Source organism: Taeniopygia guttata, chromosome 1A (assembly GCF_048771995.1).
Source record: "Taeniopygia guttata chromosome 1A, bTaeGut7.mat, whole genome shotgun sequence".
Taxonomy (NCBI): domain Eukaryota; kingdom Metazoa; phylum Chordata; class Aves; order Passeriformes; family Estrildidae; genus Taeniopygia; species Taeniopygia guttata.
In genome coordinates this window covers 29,710,001-29,727,878 of record NC_133025.1, presented here as the reverse complement: position 1 = coordinate 29,727,878, position 17,878 = coordinate 29,710,001, and the positions used below count along the sequence as shown (strand labels likewise).

Sequence of the window (17,878 nt, the reverse complement as noted above, 5' to 3'; positions counted from 1 at the left end):
ATTCCCCACACCATCCTACTTTCATGGGTTGGTTCTATCACTTTTTCTGCAATCATTTATAAAAAATCCTGTTTGCATCTAAAAAGAGCTAACAGGAGTTGTATCAAATGAAACAGAGAACATAAAATGATTCTATGGATTTTTTTGTCAGAGAGCAGATGTGTGTTAAAGCATGCCCTAAGGGTATTTTTATGTGTATAAAGCAGAACCATTAAAATAACTGATTTTAAAATAACACAATAAGAAATTGGTTCTACGATCTTAATTTCATTTCATATCTCTTTGTTCTTTTTGGTATAAAAAAAAAATTAAAGTTAAAATTGCAAGTGAAGAGTTTTAAAATTACGATAAAAAATTGTATCTAGGATTACAAAATAAATTTATTACATGTACATTTTCTTAGGAGAAGTTTCATTCCAACTCAGTGATAATGCAAAAATTGTATTTCTAACTAAACTCTGTTTTTGCCCAAGGTTTTCTGAGGGAGTCTGAATAAATTTTTTTTTTGTTTGTTTGCATGAAAAAAGGAGTATTTTCTAAATTCTCATGTAGACTATTTCTCATTTTTCTGCAGAAAAGGTTGCTGTTCTGTTGAAGTACTATATTTCCATTGCTCTAACCTACTACTTTGGACTGGGCTATTAATGTTCTATATTTGACTTTAAAGAAAGACAGATGTATATTGCTTTAACATAACATATCTTGTTCAAACAGTTTTAATAGATTAGGCAGTAAAATTAATCTGAATTTAAATATGACAAGGAAATTTGTTCACTTTGTGTTTCTCTCCAGTTCTGGTGAAGTTGAAAGGATTCTAGTTGCCTAATGTGTTTTGGGTTTGTGCATTGTTTCCAAGACTTGCTGCAAGCAGCTAAAACAACTAATGTTACTGCTTTTGCTTTTACTTTGCAGTGTTCCTTTAATATCTTGTGGGGCTGAAGCTGAGACCTTTCTTCTCACTTCTTCTGCAGTGGCTGGAAGAGTTCTTCCAACAAATATCAGGCCTTTGGAAAACTTTGGTAAACTTTTTTTTTGTAAGTTTTCTTTATAGCTCATGTGGATTATTGTTAAAATATGATTATCAGAAATTAAACAGAGTTAGTTACATTTAATGATGAAAAAAATCTGTTTTGATGCAGTTTGGTACTATTTCAAAGTTAGCTACTTAATTTCTGAAATTGGAATACAGAGCATGAATCATTCACCCCAAAGCTGGTATAACTTATTCTATTGAAGATTAAATTAATAAGTATTTATGTACCTTAATTCCATTTCTAATTGCAACATTTTTTCCATTCATGCTCTTTCTTCGTTTCCCATTGTTTGAGGATAAATCTTATTTTGAGGCATTATGAATGGCATATTTCAGAGGCATATTGTGCAGTGTGAGGAACAAACCTTTCTAGCAGAGAAGAACATTAGTCAGGAAGCAGTGAAGTGTGCGGATCTCTTTCAGTACCTACAAACTCAATAAGGCAAAACCTTGCCGAAGAACTGAAGTTCCATGGTCTGTCAGGAAAGCAGAAGACAAGACATGGAAGGAATTGTCTTCCTCCAGTTACTTTAACAGCCTCTGTCTCCATGCTCAGGAAGAATGTAATTTCTCTTCCAAAAATCTGCACAAGTTCAAAGAAGTGGAAACAAAGGAGTCCTATTTTATAAGGCTTGAGTTATTACCTTCTTTTAATTGAGAATCACACCACTTTCACTAGTCTATCTCTCTGTCTAGAGATAGGACAGATTTGGGTCTCCTGGCATATGAAAATTCTGTGGAAATAAATTGCTGGAAGGAATTATGTCATAGAAAGAACATGCAAAAGTTGCGTTCATATTCTTTATTATTTTTAAAGCTATATATTTCACCTCCACATTTCCTAGTGAAAAATTGATAGGTTGCTTCCTCAGGTCTCTGATGTTTGGCAGTGCAATGTAACAGATCCTTAACCATTTCGCTTCTAGAAATATGCATGTTAGCTTGTACCTCTTGAATTCCCTCTCTACTCTTCCACTTCTATAGTCAAATTTTTTGTTAGGATGCACCAGAAGCATTAAAAAATTGTATTTAGAAAAGAATCTTGTCAGTTGTCTTGGTTAAAGTTTTGATACTTGTGCTGTGGATGAAGACTGAATTTTAAGATTAGTGCCAACATACTACAGTGTTTTAAGAGTCAGAGTTTTAAGTCATCTTCACATTTTATTTGAATACTTTCTATTAATAAGGAGCATGCAGGAAGTAGTAGTCTTAAAATTTCCTAGGAAAACAAGGGGATGGTGGATATGAAGATGTCCCTTGAGGATTTTAATTACAATCCTGTTTGAGCGAGTGTTCCTAGTTCCTACCCCATTTAGTTTTTATATAGCATCTGAATAAAAGGACAACATGCATAAGAAAAGGTAAAGACAAAGGTAAAGAGAAACCTAATCTGTGTATTGTTAGAGATGCACAGCAAATATATATGTATATATGTGTGTGTATGTATATATATATATATACATGTGTGTGTATGTATATATATATACATATATATACACACACATATATATACATACACATATATATACACACATATATATACACACATATATATATGTATATATATATGTATATAAAGACACCAACTTTTTAAAAAGGTGGAGAAAAGGAGAATGAAGAAAATAAATGCATTTCTAAAAAGATGCAAACTGGCTCTTTCATTTCTTACTAAATTGTGCCTGAAACATCATAGCATAAGCATTTTTTATTCTTTTTACACTTCTCTCAACTTTTGGTCTCACCTAAAGTATACAGTTTTGCATCAGAGTAACAGCTGACACTGGCTTCCAGGGTTGTACAAGGAGGCATACAAGTATCAATGATGACCATATAACTGTAGTTCTGAATCATCCCTGTAGCTGCTGCAGTTTTGGTTGTCTGTTACCATTAAATAGTCTGTTTTACTAACTTGACCTGAAAACACTTCAGTAAATCTACAAATACCACTAAGATTTATGCTGGCATTATGCAGTTTTTTTTGTGATTAAAATATTTTTCAATAAAGAGTCAGTGGGCTGAAATGCCTTTTATTTGGTCCAAGTCCAAAGCTTGTGAAGCTTTTCTGTTAAAATTTTACAAGTAGTAGGGCATGCTAAAAAAGGGTTTGTGCTTCACATGTAGATGTTGAATGTGCTAGAAAAATATTTTAATTCTATCCAGATTCCCACATTCCACTTGTATTCTGCTGTTTTGTTTTTTATTATTGCAAGATGATTTCTTCTCCCTCACAGAAAATTATCACAGATATTAAAATTTGAAATGTCATGTAGCATCTGACTTGATTTCCTGGCTATTGTAATAGCCAGTAAAGGCTATTGAAGACATACTTAGTCTGAGACAGCCACCTGTTGCTGAGTAAGTGCTGCTCAACCACTGAAAAGTCAGTTTATAATGAAATTATTGGTGAGACTGTTGGAATAGATACCCGAAATAGTGTCAGTCACCTGAAATGCCTCTGGAAGTTCTTTACCATCATGTTATTTTTTTTTAAATACATGGTACCTTCTATACAGTTGATGTTGGTTTTCATTTTCTCAAGTGATTATTTGATCATTGGATATTCAAAATCCAGAACCAGTACTTTTTTTTTTTATGTTCAGGTAAATTATTGTGTGTTTGCAAGGAAGGTCAGAGGATGTGATTGTAGTCCTTTGCTCTTTTAAAAGCTAGCAGATGTTTATGGAATTTATTCTGTTGAGATTCTTGTTTACGTTTAATACAGTGATAGGTTTTTTTGTTCTGCTAATAAAGTAGTAAGTAGTAGCAAGAGGCTTTTTTGCAGTTACTTAGTTTTCTTATTCCAATCTTACTTTTCTAAAATATGTTTGTGAATACATTAGCCAAATATTTTACTGTAGCAAAAGCCTGGGAAATAATGTACAGAGTTAAAATCACATGTTTGTGATGTGAGAGATTTATTGCAAAATAGACAGCAATTAATCTTTCTTAGTTAGTTTGCACTGTTCATGTATGAAATTGAAGCTGTGAAAGAATTCATTTTAACACCACATCCTTGTTGCCTCCTGAAATATACAAAGTATGAAATAAATTAATAGACATCTCAAGAAATTAATTTAGTTCTGAAGTATTACATTCAAGTATATTTACTTAATTATCATTAATCTTTAGTTCCTGAGCTGTCCACCAGAAAGTCTCATAGCTGACAGTGCAGTCTTTCCTGTGCAGTGAATATAACCCTTAGCTTCCCTACCAAGACTTTTGTTGAATGGTAAATGGCATGAAATAACTTAGTGCAGTATCAACACAAGAGCTGAGCTGCTTGCTAGGTGTGCCTTAGTCATTCTTCGTAGAGCTTTTGTTTTTTTGATGCACTGTAGGCTGTACACTGTAGGTGCTGCTGGCACCTTGGGTGTCTTGTGGCAGAGTTTAAGTTCCATTTGCCCTATAACTGGTGCCCTATAACTCATGAATAAGTTTGCACTGTCGCTGCTGTATCTGATCAACTGCTGCGCATGTGATCATCCGCTGATGGCCGCTGGAAGATGTCCCTTTCTCTACTACTGCACTTCACTGTCAACAAGCCTGTGTTATAGAGTGATAGGAACTGATACATGCTAACACTGATGTGTGGTTGATTCATTACTTTTCTAACAGCTTAAGCTTTGAGCAGCTGTTTCATAAATAACAAAAAACAGTTTCACCTAGCCATGCCAGCACTACTTCTAAACTGTGTTCAGATGTCTGATATATCACTTAAGTTGTTTCTGTTCTTTAAAACAACTAGTTCTTATTTAAAAAAGAAAAAAAGCTGTGGCAGTATTACATACTAAATCTTAAATCGTATTGTTTGAGGATATCTGTTATGCTGCAGAAGTCCCTTTTATGTTCTTAAATATGTTCAGATAAATGGTTATTATCAAATTTTAATGTCTTCTGTTTTTATTAGGATGTTTAGGCAAAGGATATGCTGTTGCATGTACCCAAGAAGGAGAAGAGAAAAAGGAAGCTTCTGGTTCATCTGGCACTAGAGGAAGTAGGAGGAAATCAGTTGCTACTACTCCTACAAGAAGGTCTGCACGAAACAGCAAAAACGAGGCTCTGACTCAGTCTCGCAGCTCCCCTCGATCAAGCACTTCTGCTTGCAGTGCCCCTGAAAGCAATAACTCATCTCTGAATAAAGCTCATTCAGAAGCAGAGAATGCTCCTCCAAAACGCAGGTCTAAAAGAGCAGTAAAACAACAAACACCTGCAGTTAAAAAGAAACTGAGAAGTTCTGCACGTTCTGAAAAATCACCCTGTGGCTCAGTGGAAGATGATGACATTGCTGAGCCTGAAGCAGTCTTAACTTTAGATAAAGACCACCAGTCAGATAATGAAAGCAATAATGCAGGCCTCCCACAGAAGAATAATGTAGAAACAGAATCTGCTAATGGATTGGAAAGCTGTAGTGAGCATGCAGAAATTGAGGAAACTATAGGAGAGTGTGACAGAGATGAAGACACTTCAGGCAATGCAGATGTTAATTTTTCTCTCCAAGAACACCCAGTACTAACTTCAGGAAGTGAAAGTCAGGAATTTAAAGTAAAAGATGTTACTGAAAAAAATGCAGATCTTGCCAGTCTGGACAGTTGTGAAAATACTCTTGAACAAGTGGAAACAGTAGGTAGTCCCAAAGATGATGTATGCAACCATGCAACTTCTGAAAAAGTAGATCAGACATCATGTAGTCCTCAAAAAGAATTAATAGAGAACATAGAAACTTTGACAAAAGTAGATCAACCCATAGCTAGTCCAGAAAATGAATTGTTGGAACATTTGGAACCTCTGGGAAAAGATCAGCCATTGGAGAGCCCCAGAAGTGAATTGCCTGAGCATCCTGAAGCCATGGAAACAGATAATTCTGAGACTGATCTAAAACCAGTAGTAGACTGTGCAAATACAGAACCTATTCAAGATAAAGAACCAGATGCATTAATACATAGTATTTCTGTGGACAGTACATCAGAACAGCCCTTAAAAGAGAACAACATTTCAGGAAGTGAAGAGGGTGGAACTTCAGAGTCACCCCCAGTAAATGCTGAACATAAACATTTTGGTGAAGATAACAATGAAATGATACCAATGGACTGTGACTCATTTTGCAGTGACCAGAATGAACCTAAGATTGAACAGTTACTACCACCTGAAAGTACAGAGCAAGGAGACATGAACTCCTTAGAGTGTGATGTGGGAAACTCTGTATCTGGTTCTGATGAAAAAGATGACACTGTTCCTCAAGCAAGGGAGTGCCAGCCAGAGCTTAAAAAAGAGAAAAAGTCTCGAACTAGAAGATCTAGATTTCACTCTCCATCGACAACATGGTCTCCGTCTGGGAGAGAGGGCAAGAAATCTCAATCGCCATCCCCTAAAAGGGAGATGGCTGGAGACAGGAGCTCACGATCACCCAAGAATGTACTTGTGAAGGAGAGAAGAAGATCCTTATCTTGTTCTCCAAAGAGAGACACATTCAGAGATGAGAAAAAAAGACCATCTCGATCTCCCAAAAGGGAAACTGTCAGGGAAAGCAGGAGATCATCTTCTCGATCACGAACTAAGGATTCATCTCCAAGGCGAAAATCTAGGTCTCGAAGCAGTGATAGAGATAATCAAAGAAGAGATCGTGACAGAGAAAGAAGAAATAGGAGGTGGTCTAGGTCACAGTCACGCTCTAGATCAAGATCACGATCTAGGACTAGAAATAAAGGTTCTTCATTCACTAGAAATGAGAGGGAAAGTCAGTCGCCTCGATGGAAAGAGAGATGGACAAATGACAGCTGGAGAAGTCCCAGAGGAAATGAGCGATACAGGAGAAGCGATCAAGAGAAACAGAATGAAAATTTTAAAAAAGAGAAGGACAATAATACAGAAAAAAGCAATGATGATCAGTGTTCTTCAGATAAGCAGAGGAATGATTGTCCAGACTGGGTAATGGAGAGGATAAACTCTGTTCCTGATGTCAGGAACAGAGAGAGAGAGAAACCACATTGGGAAGAGGGCAGGCATGATAATGCAGGACAGCCTTGGAATAAAAACTTTGGTTCGAGTTGGATTCCAAATCGAGGGAGAGGTCAGCGTGGCCGAGGTGGCCGTGGCCGAGGTGGTTTCATGTGTGGAGACCAGAGTGAAAGTCACTGGCAAAACAGAAAACCTCTCTCAGGGAACTCAGATTGTTCTGGGAATGAAGCTTCAAGGTTCTCAGAACAGCAGCCATGCAAGCGTAAGAATGAACAAGAGTATTCGTTCGATACACCTGCTGACAGGTCTGGGTGGACATCTGCGTCCAGCTGGGCTGTGAGGAAGACTTTACCTGCTGATGTGCAGAATTATTATTCGAGAAGGGGACGCAATTCATCAAGCCCACAGTCTGGATGGGGAATGAGACAAGAAGAAGAGACACCTGAACAAGGTATTAATGGTTTTGAAGTATAATAGTTTAGTCACAGTTGCAGTAGCTGAGCAAAATCCTGTCATATTGTCCTGTGATCTGATCTGCTGATAAGTTATTTTAAAAATTATTTGAGGTGAATCCATACTCTTTTTGCAATATGGAGGGGTAAAGGTGGAGTTTGATGATTTCTTGTATTTTGATGGCTTCTTGGTTTTGCATACAGCCCAAGTTCAGTTTTAAGGCCTGTGCATCTGAAGTAAATTGATTTGGCTGAAGAGAAAGCATATCTTCATAGTTACTTTTAGCATCTGCACAACTTTAAAAAGGCTAATTCGTTTCAACAAGACATGAATTTGCCTGTGCAGACCCATATGGCAGATTTTAGAGATGACCAAGCAGCATGTTGATGTTTATTTTGCTCCTCGATAAGCATAGTCCTGTTTAAATGCTTTAAAAAAATCTAGGGTGATTTATAAATAAAAAGCCAGTGCCTGTACTATATTTTAATTTTAAAATTCCTCCAAAATGTTAATATAAGTCTAAATAAGTTTTGGAGGGGTTTTTATATCTAAAACACAACTGCCCTGACAGAAATAAACTTTTTGGTAGAAAGTAAGTTAACTGAACTGTGGGTGAGATTGATTCTGAATAATTAAGAAGTCATCCACAGATTATTAATACCCTGATTGATAATCTTTAAAGATAGATGTGAATTGAATTCAAGAACTATGAAATCTGTTTCTGAGGACAACTATACTTGCACTCTTGCACTCTCCTCTTGTTTTGCCTTTCATTATTATCCATTTTCATCCGATATGCAAGCAGTTTTCTCCCTCTTCTGAGAGATAACTGCATCAGTGGCTTCCTAGTTTTGAGGCAAACCTTCTATCTGCTGCAGGGAAAACTTACCAAATCTGTAACTGAAAACATTTTGTGATTCAAAGACTTTTTCATGTAGTTCTGGAACAGTCATGCACATTCACTATTAGAAGCTGAGAATAGTACAACAGTGTCTGATAGCTGGATAAAACAGGCTAGGTTGCCGTCATGACATGGTCCTCCGGGGCAATCTGCTTTTGCTGACCCTGCTTGAGCAGGGAGGCTGGACCAGAGAGTCTCAATAGGTCCCTTCCAACCTCAGTGATGCTGTTACCCCATTATCTTTAAAAATTAGGATTTGGGCTCACATGTAAGGCCTTAGATTGCGATCCCTGTGAATTAGATGACAGGGTTCCTCAAGGAAGGGATTCTAAGGAAGGACATCTAAATTGCAGCCTATCAATCATTTCTCCAAACTAATTTATTGACTTCTGGAAGGCTTGCTGCTTGTGTCTAGATTTTAACTTTTTGGCTTCTGTTGAAGAGAAGATGGGATATCAAAGTAATTGCTACCTGCTACCCCAAGAGGTTATTTTTACTTCTAAGTTTTGCCTGTTGTAACATTATGGGGTTTTTGAACAAGTCTTTCCAAATATGAATATCTCTTAAATGGTTTGAGGATAACTTATTCCTCAGCGTGAACAATCCCAGCAGAGTATTTTTGTAATTACCAGAACTGTACAGTGAGCGTGTGTGAAGCAGGAGGAGAAACTTGCTGATGTAGTAATGTGTGACTAACCTTCTGCTATTGCAGAAGGTAAATTTATTGGGTAAATTATGTTGTCTTCCTGCTCTTTGGTGAAAATTTCAGTTTCATTGTGATGACATAATTTATTGGATTTATTATGGGAACAAGTAGAGGAAACAAATTCAAAATGCAGGCTTTCTTAGTAACCTTAACTTTTTAAACTTGGAAACTAGCATTTGGTTTCATGGCATGTGTGGTGGTGAGTGCTGTGCAATATCTTGAAAATACTCAGAGTATAGAAAGCTTTTTAATAATCCATCCTTAATTAAAAGTTTAGACACCTGGCTCCCATTTTGCTTTATGAAGTACAGAATTTCTTCTTGATACACTGTCTGGTCTTTGTTTTGACAGATCCAAACCTCAAAGACCAAGGCAACCAGCAAAATGATGGTTCTCAGTTACCAATAAATATGATGCAGCAACAAATGAATGTAATGCCACAAGTGAATGCACAGCACCAACCTATGAATATCTTCCCATATCCAGTGGGTGTCCATCCTCCCTTGATGAATATGCAACGAAATCCTTTCAACATCCACCCTCCAATGCCCATGCATCTCCCTGCTGGAGTGCCTCTCATACAGGTAGCTGCTCCCACAAATATTTCTCAGGGATTACCTCCGCCTCCACCTCCACCCCCACCATCTCAACAAGTCAACTACATTGCTTCACAGCAAGATGGAAAACAATTGCAGGTATGCTTTATCAGAAGCCATGGCAAGAACAGCGGTGAAATAATACCAGTTAAGGATTCTTTATCTTGAATACCATGAATTTATACTTGCAGTTTCTTTCTCTCTTGCCTGTTTTCTTCCACCCTCCACCAAATTTGAAGTGGAAGCATCCATGAGCATGTGGGTTGTATCTTTTAAAAAATAATGACATACGGCATCATAACTAGCTTCCTGTGGTAATGGAACACTGAAAAATTTCATCAGTGTTGTCCATTATCTTTTTTATCTTAAAAGTTACCTGCTTCCAAAATTAAATTTTCCCCTTTCAAACCTGATTTTTAAGCGTTTTAGGAAATGGCTTGAATACCATTTCAGCAGCATGTAGGAAGTGATCTAACGTCTGTGTTGCAGTTCTCATCCCATGGGGGTCTATCAGCAGAGGAAAATTGCCAAGTAGTGCATGGCACCCATTTGTTCCACACTTCCATTCTCCAGCTGTCACCATCTCAGTGGCTTCCCCCCACACACATTTTTTATTCTGAATAATCTTTTGAGCCTTTTTATTAATAAGTTCTGAGGCCTCTTTGGTTTTTTACTTCTACCTTCTTTCCCGATTCTCCTGGTTTTGCATGCCCTGTTTGAGACCTAACTCCCACTTTATTCTCCAGTTTCAAAAAGACTCTGCCATGCTTAGGGCAGGTCAGACCATCTTTTTATGTGTAGCTGGCTGTTCATATTAAGAGCTTTTGTATCAAGGAATAGAATATGAACAACTTGGAGGAGAACCCATGGCCCTGCAAGAAGATGTAGTGCTACATTTATGATAAGTAAAGGGCTCTTCAGGAGTTGACTGGGGTCTGTTCTTTTCTTTTGCTGCTGCATGTTCTAACCTAAACCATTTGCCCCTACATTCCAGGTTAAAAAAGTGTGAAGACGATTTCTAACCCTCTGCTTTCATGTATCATCTCTAAAGATCTGAAGTGAACTGATAAATGACCTACATTGTTCTCATTTTTCATGGCTGTCATCTGTTTATAGTCATTAACTTAGAACAAGGAGAGTTGAGTGCTGTGGGAAATACTGAGTGGGGTTACAGGCCATATGAAATAACTTAAAACACTGCAAAGTAAACCAGCAAGGTACTGCTGGAACTAAAATGCTGGTAGATTTATTGTCGATTTAATTAATGCCTTCTGTCACAATTAAAATATTTTCACAATTGGAAATCCAGTTGATTTAGCCTCCAAAAATGTAAGTCAGAACATAGGCTTCAAACCTCTGAAATGAGTATCTAGTGCAGCAAAAGTATGTTTCTGTAAAGACTCTGTATTGCTGCAAAACACAGTTACCTGTTGTAAAGCCCATGTTACACTTTTTGCTCTTACCTGCTTTCTGTGGACTGGTGTCCATGTACCTGAATGCTCTTGCAGTTGCTGCTGCTTTTCCTTTGAGCTTTCATTCAACAACCCCTCAGTGGTAGCACAATAGAAATGACTGAATACTGCAGGACACCACCTGTCCTTCCTGTTGAAAGGAAAATGAAGACAGCACACTGGTGAGCGTTAGCATGCTGATTAACAGCTCTATTTCTATGTCCTTTCCAAAGAGCTCAGATTCCCATTTCATTATTTTCCATCTAGATAAATGCAGATGCGTAAAGAGTAATGGTGATGACCTGCAAAAAAGCAGTGTTTAGTGTAGCCTGCCAGAAACATGTCAGGAGGATGTTCTAGGCTTTTGCTAAAAGTGGCCTCTATCTGAAGTCTGAGAGCTACTTAATTTATCAGTTCCAGAGTATGTACAGTACCTTTTGGTGATGTTTGAAAATGGCTTTTCCTGAATAACAGATCCTGGTACTTCAGCCAGCATTTCATCTCTTGCCTATGTATTTATATTTGCAAGTTCAAGCTTATAACAAACATGAAAAGAGATGTTTTCAAAGCAGCATCATTATTATGCAGGAATGCAAGTGTGGCTTTGGGTGGTACCTTTTGCATGTGTGTTTAGCTGCTAATTATTTTTTAGAAAATGTTTACTTATCACAACCCTGTTTTATAAATCGGATTGATTCTGCAGCCATAAACTTCCTTTTCCCTGTACTAACTCCCTCCATGCCTGTTTGCAGGTATTTTATTACTGGGATCAGAGCTAGAAAATGGCAGCCGTTGTGGTGACATGGAAGATGCTTTACTTTTCAAGCTTTTATTTTTGTTTTTTTCTTTTGAGTAGATCTAATGTAATGTGTGTACCTTCCATAATAACAGGCAGTGTGGAACTTAGGTAATGAACCCAAGCATGCAGTATTTGTGCTTGTTCTAGAGCAGCTGAGACTCCTAGAAAGGCACATTGCCATATAGAAGAATGATGTATTAACTACTGATAACTTTTTAAAACAGGGTATTCCAAATGCTTCTCACATAAGTAACAGCATGAGTGCTACAGCTTTGCCTGCTCCAGCAGCATTCCTGGGAAATGTGGGAACAGTTCAGGGACCAAATTCGGGTAATGCAACGTCATCAGGTCACACGAAGTGCTCTAATGCAGCTGTAAAACCGGGAGAAAACAAAGCAAGTGTAACAGTGGAAGCCAGTGCAGATAGCTCGAAGAAGGACCAGGCAAGTTCAAAGTTCAGCATATATTTTATATACACTGCTTATATATTTACATTAAAACATATAAAATTTAATTTTTATATAAATGCATTTTGATGTACTAAAAATAGCAAGTTATGACAATAACCCCTCAGTGTAATATACTCCATACCATCATGTATGTAATATTTTTGTGGCAACCATAGGACACAGATTAGCTTCTGACTCTTTTTAATGGAGCCTTCTTTAAAGCAGCACTATTATAAGTATTACTTGAATTGCTGTGGGAAAATGCTCTGTGCTTAGCAGAGCATAGGCAGCTCCCATGAGAGCTGAAATGCGTTTGTGTGGGGGGTGGTTTTCTAATCTTCTGTAACAACCTTTTTCCTATAAAGTTTTAACTTGTGATTGATAAAAGATACATAGGCAGTGAAATGTAACACTCAAGTTTGTTTTCTCTTCAGAAATTGTTAATTCAAGAAAAAGCAGCACAAGAGGTCAAGCTCGCGATCAAACCTTTCTACCAAAATAAAGATATCACTAAGGAGGAATACAAAGAAATTGTGCGGAAAGCTGTAGATAAAGTAAGTTGGTCCAGTAATCCAAGCTGCACACATTTCACCCTGGGGCAAGCTTTGGGGTGGATTTCTCGTTTTTGTGGGAACAGCTCATAGTTCCTGGAAAGGGGGAAGATGGAGAAGCAAAAATACCTTTCTTCTTTCTCCATCCACAAGAGCTTTCTTTGGCTTCTCAGAACAGAACCTGGTTATTGTGTGGAAGACTTGAATGGGAATTCAGAAGTATTTGGGAAGCAATTGGAAAGTATTAGGAGTTTTAAAATATGTTTTGCCTGGGACGGAAGAATCAGAAGTGTCAGGAAATAAATGAATAATTTGGGACTGTGGCAAATCAGTGGAAATGTTTCAAACATTTTTGTTCTTTAAATTGTTGCAGGTTTGCCATAGCAAGAGCGGAGAAGTTAATTCTGCAAAAGTGGCAAATCTAGTGAAAGCGTATGTAGACAAATACAAGCATTCACGGAAGAAAAATCCTGAAGAGGCAGTCTCGTGTGAAAGGAAATAGAATATGTTTTCATTTTGTAGTTTTATTCTATCTGCAAAGTGCAATTTCAATGAGAACTGTTAACTGAAAATTGTACATGACAGTGATTTGAATTTGGTTTGATAAAACTATTTTTCAAGGTAGTGTATAATGTTTTGTTCTAAAGAAATACAGATCTGCAGGGCAACTCCTTTATTCCTTTTTAAAAACAGATTTCTAAAAAGCATAAAGGTGTAAAGAAGAATCATTAGGAATGTACGGTTGTGTGGATACTTAGATGTACAGCATTTTGACTTGAATAAGAGAGTGCATTAACTTAGAAACTTCAAGTACGTTGGGTTTGGAACAGGTATGTACAGTACATGTGATCAGTCAGATTAAAGTAAAATTTTTCTTTTGATTGTTCCCTAATTATAGCAAAGATTAAATAATTGCCTTGACAAATATTTCTAGTGTTAACTGGACAGGCTGAATGCAGGGGTCACAATGTGTATATTAAAAAAGCACATAGAGTTGTCTGAACACAACTGTTTAGATTTCAGAAAGAAAAGTCATAAACAGTAAAATGTGGTGCCCAAAAGCACGGGTGCTGCACAGCTGTTGTAACACCAAATAAAAATTATGCTGCTTGGTATTGTTTGTGATGTTTTTCAATTTGTTTCAAGATAGTGGGATAACCTGAATAATTTTTGTGTGTTGAAAGCCCTCAATCACTACACACTGATAACCTCAGTTTAGGCACCAGGAAATTAGTGTACCAAAGCTTGATGTTCAGAAACAGAAAAGTTTCTTCTTCAAGTAAAATCAATAAAGCTGGAATTTATTGTTAGGTTCTCAGTTGACCAGAGACTGCCAGTTGTGCCAATCTCAGCTGCATAATACTTTTCTCCATTAATTAGGGACTGTGGCATGAATTACTTTTCTCCATTAATTAGGGACTGTGGCATGAATCACCAGACTGGAATTGGTGAGCCCGTGCCACTGGAAGCCAAGTGTCTTCCTGCTTCCCTGAGCACATGGAGAGAAGTTATTAGACGTACCACAAGCATTCTAAAAACAGCTGTCGGGTCACTGAGTGTGCCTGGGGAAAGCTTACACCTCAGATAAAACCAGTTTTACTGAGGCAGCAGCAAGGAGGGTTGCTGGAATACTGAGATCACCATGTGCTCCTTAGTGAAAGAACAGCTTGAGATCCTTCCCAAAGGAGTCTTACTCTGATTTGTTCCTTACTCTTACACAGTGCTATTAAAATCCTGTCACTAACCCTCTAGTCCTGTTGTGCTGTAACAGCCTTTGTTTTTGGAGCAGTCTGGCTTCTGCTCCAGCCCAAAGCCTCCTGGCCCAGAAAACAGGAATAAAACATTTTAACAGAAGGTATCAGTTGACTTTTCTGAGGAATTATCTCTTTGTTGCCCGTAGTTACCTGTTTTTGGCAGAAAACAGTCTCACCTTTTAAGTAACTTTTGCAGAAGCCTGAGGATGACATAAGGGATATCCACCCCTGTGTACACGTGTGGTGTAGAGAGAGAGGTGTGAAAGCGTGATGTTTGTCCACAGTTGATTGCTTGGTTTTAACTATAACTTTCTGCAGACTTAGTGAGGCATTTGACTGTCTATATTTATTTTTGTGTGCCTAAATACAAATACTATGTAAATTAGAAACAGATATAATACATTTTCTACAGTCAAGTCAGGTTTTAGGCTTTTCAATATACTGAGTTTTACATTATGATAGCAATTTGTAAGATCTCTTGAATTATTTTAAGCTAACATTGGTTAGCACTTTTTGAAATATGTAGCAAATTGCTATATGTATCCTGGTTTAGCACGCCATGCATACCTTACTACATTTTCCTTCTCTGAATTCTGGATTTTAATCTCTTTTTATATCTTTTTCTAGTCTATACAGTTGAGCCTTGCTATAAAGCTCCTTTCAGGAGTCAGATAAATGTTTCAAGGGGTTTTTTTCCTCTTTTGGAAGAGAGGTGGAAATTGGGGGAGGTGGGAAGAAACAAGGGAGGATATGAATTGGGAGGGGTCATTATTTTTATGTTTTGCAGCTCCTGGGTGGAAGAGAAGCTGTCACTGTCTACCACATTGTTGGGGCAGTGACTATAGTGATGCTCCACTGTATTTCAAAACCTAATGAAGAATACCAAATAGAGTAGCATGTGGTCAGTAATTTTATTTTTTACAATTAAATACTTCAGAATTTATCAGAAAATATGCAGTTTGTTACAATTTCTATGTTGAATTAAAGAAATGTATTGCCTTAATCTGTAGACTTTGCTCCTGTTTCTCCCAAAAAGCAGCAAGGTCTCTGCTGGTACAGCTGCATGAGAAGGGGAGTATGGCAACCTCAGAGTCCTGGTTGTGTTCCAGTAGGATGAGAGGTGTATTTCTATTTACTGAAACACCTTCTACTGAAACATCTCAACATGCACCAGCACTGAGGGCAGAGGTGGGGAGCTGAGCCCCCGTGCTGCCTCCAGAGTAATAGTGATTCCTTCAATCCAAACTACCTTGTGGGAAACAATTACAAAAGTGTACCTTCTGTGAACTTATGCAAATCAAAAGTGTTTTCCTTGCACTCCTTTTCTCACTGTGCATGCTGCTTGAATGTCTCATCCTAAAGATAAACCTTAACAAGCACGGTGGCTGTCCAAAGTCCACAGTACTGTGTATGTAGGCTGGAGTGCTGTCTACTGAAAAAAATATTCTAACATTTAGTTTTGTGTAGTGTTTAACAGTTTCTAATAAATTCTTTTCTCTCAGCTGGCAGTGTTTGGTTTTAAATGACTGAGGGGTTCAGGGTGAGAGTGGAATACTGCTGTGGGAAGCCAACAGGGCAGAATGCAAACCCTGGGCGTGCCCTGCCTAAACGGGGAGCAGCTTAACTGAAATACCCTCGGGAAATTTTAGTGCAGGAGAGCTGGCCTGCCTTGGGATCAAAATTCCAGGCATCCCTTTGCTTCCAAGAGTTGCCTCCACTGTACCTTCATGAGGTAGGTAAGGTTGGCACAGGTGTGAGAGTTACAGTTAAGGAGCTATGCTAGCAATATTTTTCATTGTTACTATACCTTACAATAGTCACGTTGATCAATAATCGACAAATAGCAGAGATAACAGTAAGGACAATAAAATGCATCACCAATTTCAGTAATTGAAGAGTACTAATTATGTACTAATTATTATTAATGGAGTGTCTTTGAACATTTTTTTTTTAAAGTTTCTAATCTCTAGGTTAATAAGAAAACCACCAAGAGCACAAGTAACTACTGGTATAGAAGGAGATGAGGCTCTGGAAAAGCACAGGCTGGGATCTAGAACTTGACTTAAACTTGACTCTTCCAATATCACTCACAACTCCCATACCCACCAACAATAAAGCTCGACCTGATCTTATCAGCAATAAAGTCACTGCCCATTACACATAGTAAACATTCAAAGCCAGAGTGTAATCCAACACAAACTACTGCAGGAATCAAACACATGAAATTTTGGCAGCAGGCTGTCACATAATTAGTCCTCAAAGTTTTGAAGAAATTTAAAACCCACTGAGTATTATAAGGAGCATCAATCAAAAATAGCCAGGCATTTCTTGATCCTTTGGTGCTGTAGCAAGCATTGTGACAGAAGATAACTCATGGAAGTCAGAGTTCACTGTGAATTCCAGAGCCTTTTACAAAAATTCAAGAGTTTTGAGGACTAGGAATGTAGCTTACACATGGTCTTGTGTCAAGGCCTGAACCTGGAATCACACAGCTTTTCCTAGAGGACTATTAAAAGAAATACTTCTAATAACAATAGAGCCATACTTGGTACTGTGGAAATACAACACACACCCCGTACATGCAGGCACTGTGGTTATGTGGGTTGGGGTGAGGGATTCCATCTGTGATGTGCTGTGTATCGAGTTTAGTTGCAGGTCAGTTGCCTCAAATTCCACAGGAGCCCACTAAGGCCAGCAGGAAAATGAATGAGGGTGCAAGCCCCTGCCCTAGAGAATGTGTCTTGTACCTTGTTATGTACCACGTAAATCTGTTGTAAACAATAAAACCACAAAATGTCCTGTCCAAAGGTCAGGACAGCCAGACATTGGTGTATAAGAAAAGTTTACTGTTGGCCAGGACAGCAACTTTCTTGTGGACATGCACGCTCAAAACCCCTTAAGAACAAAACCTACTCACTCAGACTGCAGTTTGCAGGCAAATCCCCCTTAGACCAGCTGTCCAAGAGCCACCCAACATCACAGCACAAGACAGCCTTTACCATGGTTCACCTTCATGAGATTTTTGTCACTCTAATATTGCATTTCTATTCACCTGCAGTAAATCAGCTGTTTTCAAAGGTACGGCTCAGATTGCTCTCTGGTTATTTTACCACAGACAGGTAGAAGCCAAGGCCCAAGTGATGATTCTGATACAAACAGGTGAAAACCAGCAGGCTTCTAAAACCAAGATGACTTTGAAGTAGCATTAACTTAAGAAATTGCCATCCCAC

General features: G+C 37.9%; 1 protein-coding gene across 5 annotated transcripts in view; it reads left to right on the top strand.

The window, feature by feature from the left end:
• SCAF11 (SR-related CTD associated factor 11) overlaps positions 1 to 14,009 on the top strand; it is a 48,436-nt gene extending 34,427 nt beyond the window's left edge. For 3 of the 5 annotated variants that reach the window (XM_030263781.4, XM_012568983.5, XM_030263780.4), the window contains exons 10-15: positions 913 to 1,019; positions 4,941 to 7,439; positions 9,400 to 9,743; positions 12,119 to 12,337; positions 12,778 to 12,897; positions 13,268 to 14,009. In XM_030263781.4, coding sequence (XP_030119641.3) covers positions 913 to 1,019; positions 4,941 to 7,439; positions 9,400 to 9,743; positions 12,119 to 12,337; positions 12,778 to 12,897; positions 13,268 to 13,396 — 3,418 coding nt within the window. In that variant the 3' untranslated portion in view covers positions 13,397 to 14,009. The remainder of the gene's footprint in view (positions 1 to 912; positions 1,020 to 4,940; positions 7,440 to 9,399; positions 9,744 to 12,118; positions 12,338 to 12,777; positions 12,898 to 13,267) is intronic. The other 2 variants (XM_041711621.2, XM_041711624.2) reach the window with 2 other exon arrangements.
• The last annotated feature ends 3,869 nt before the right edge of the window (positions 14,010 to 17,878 follow it).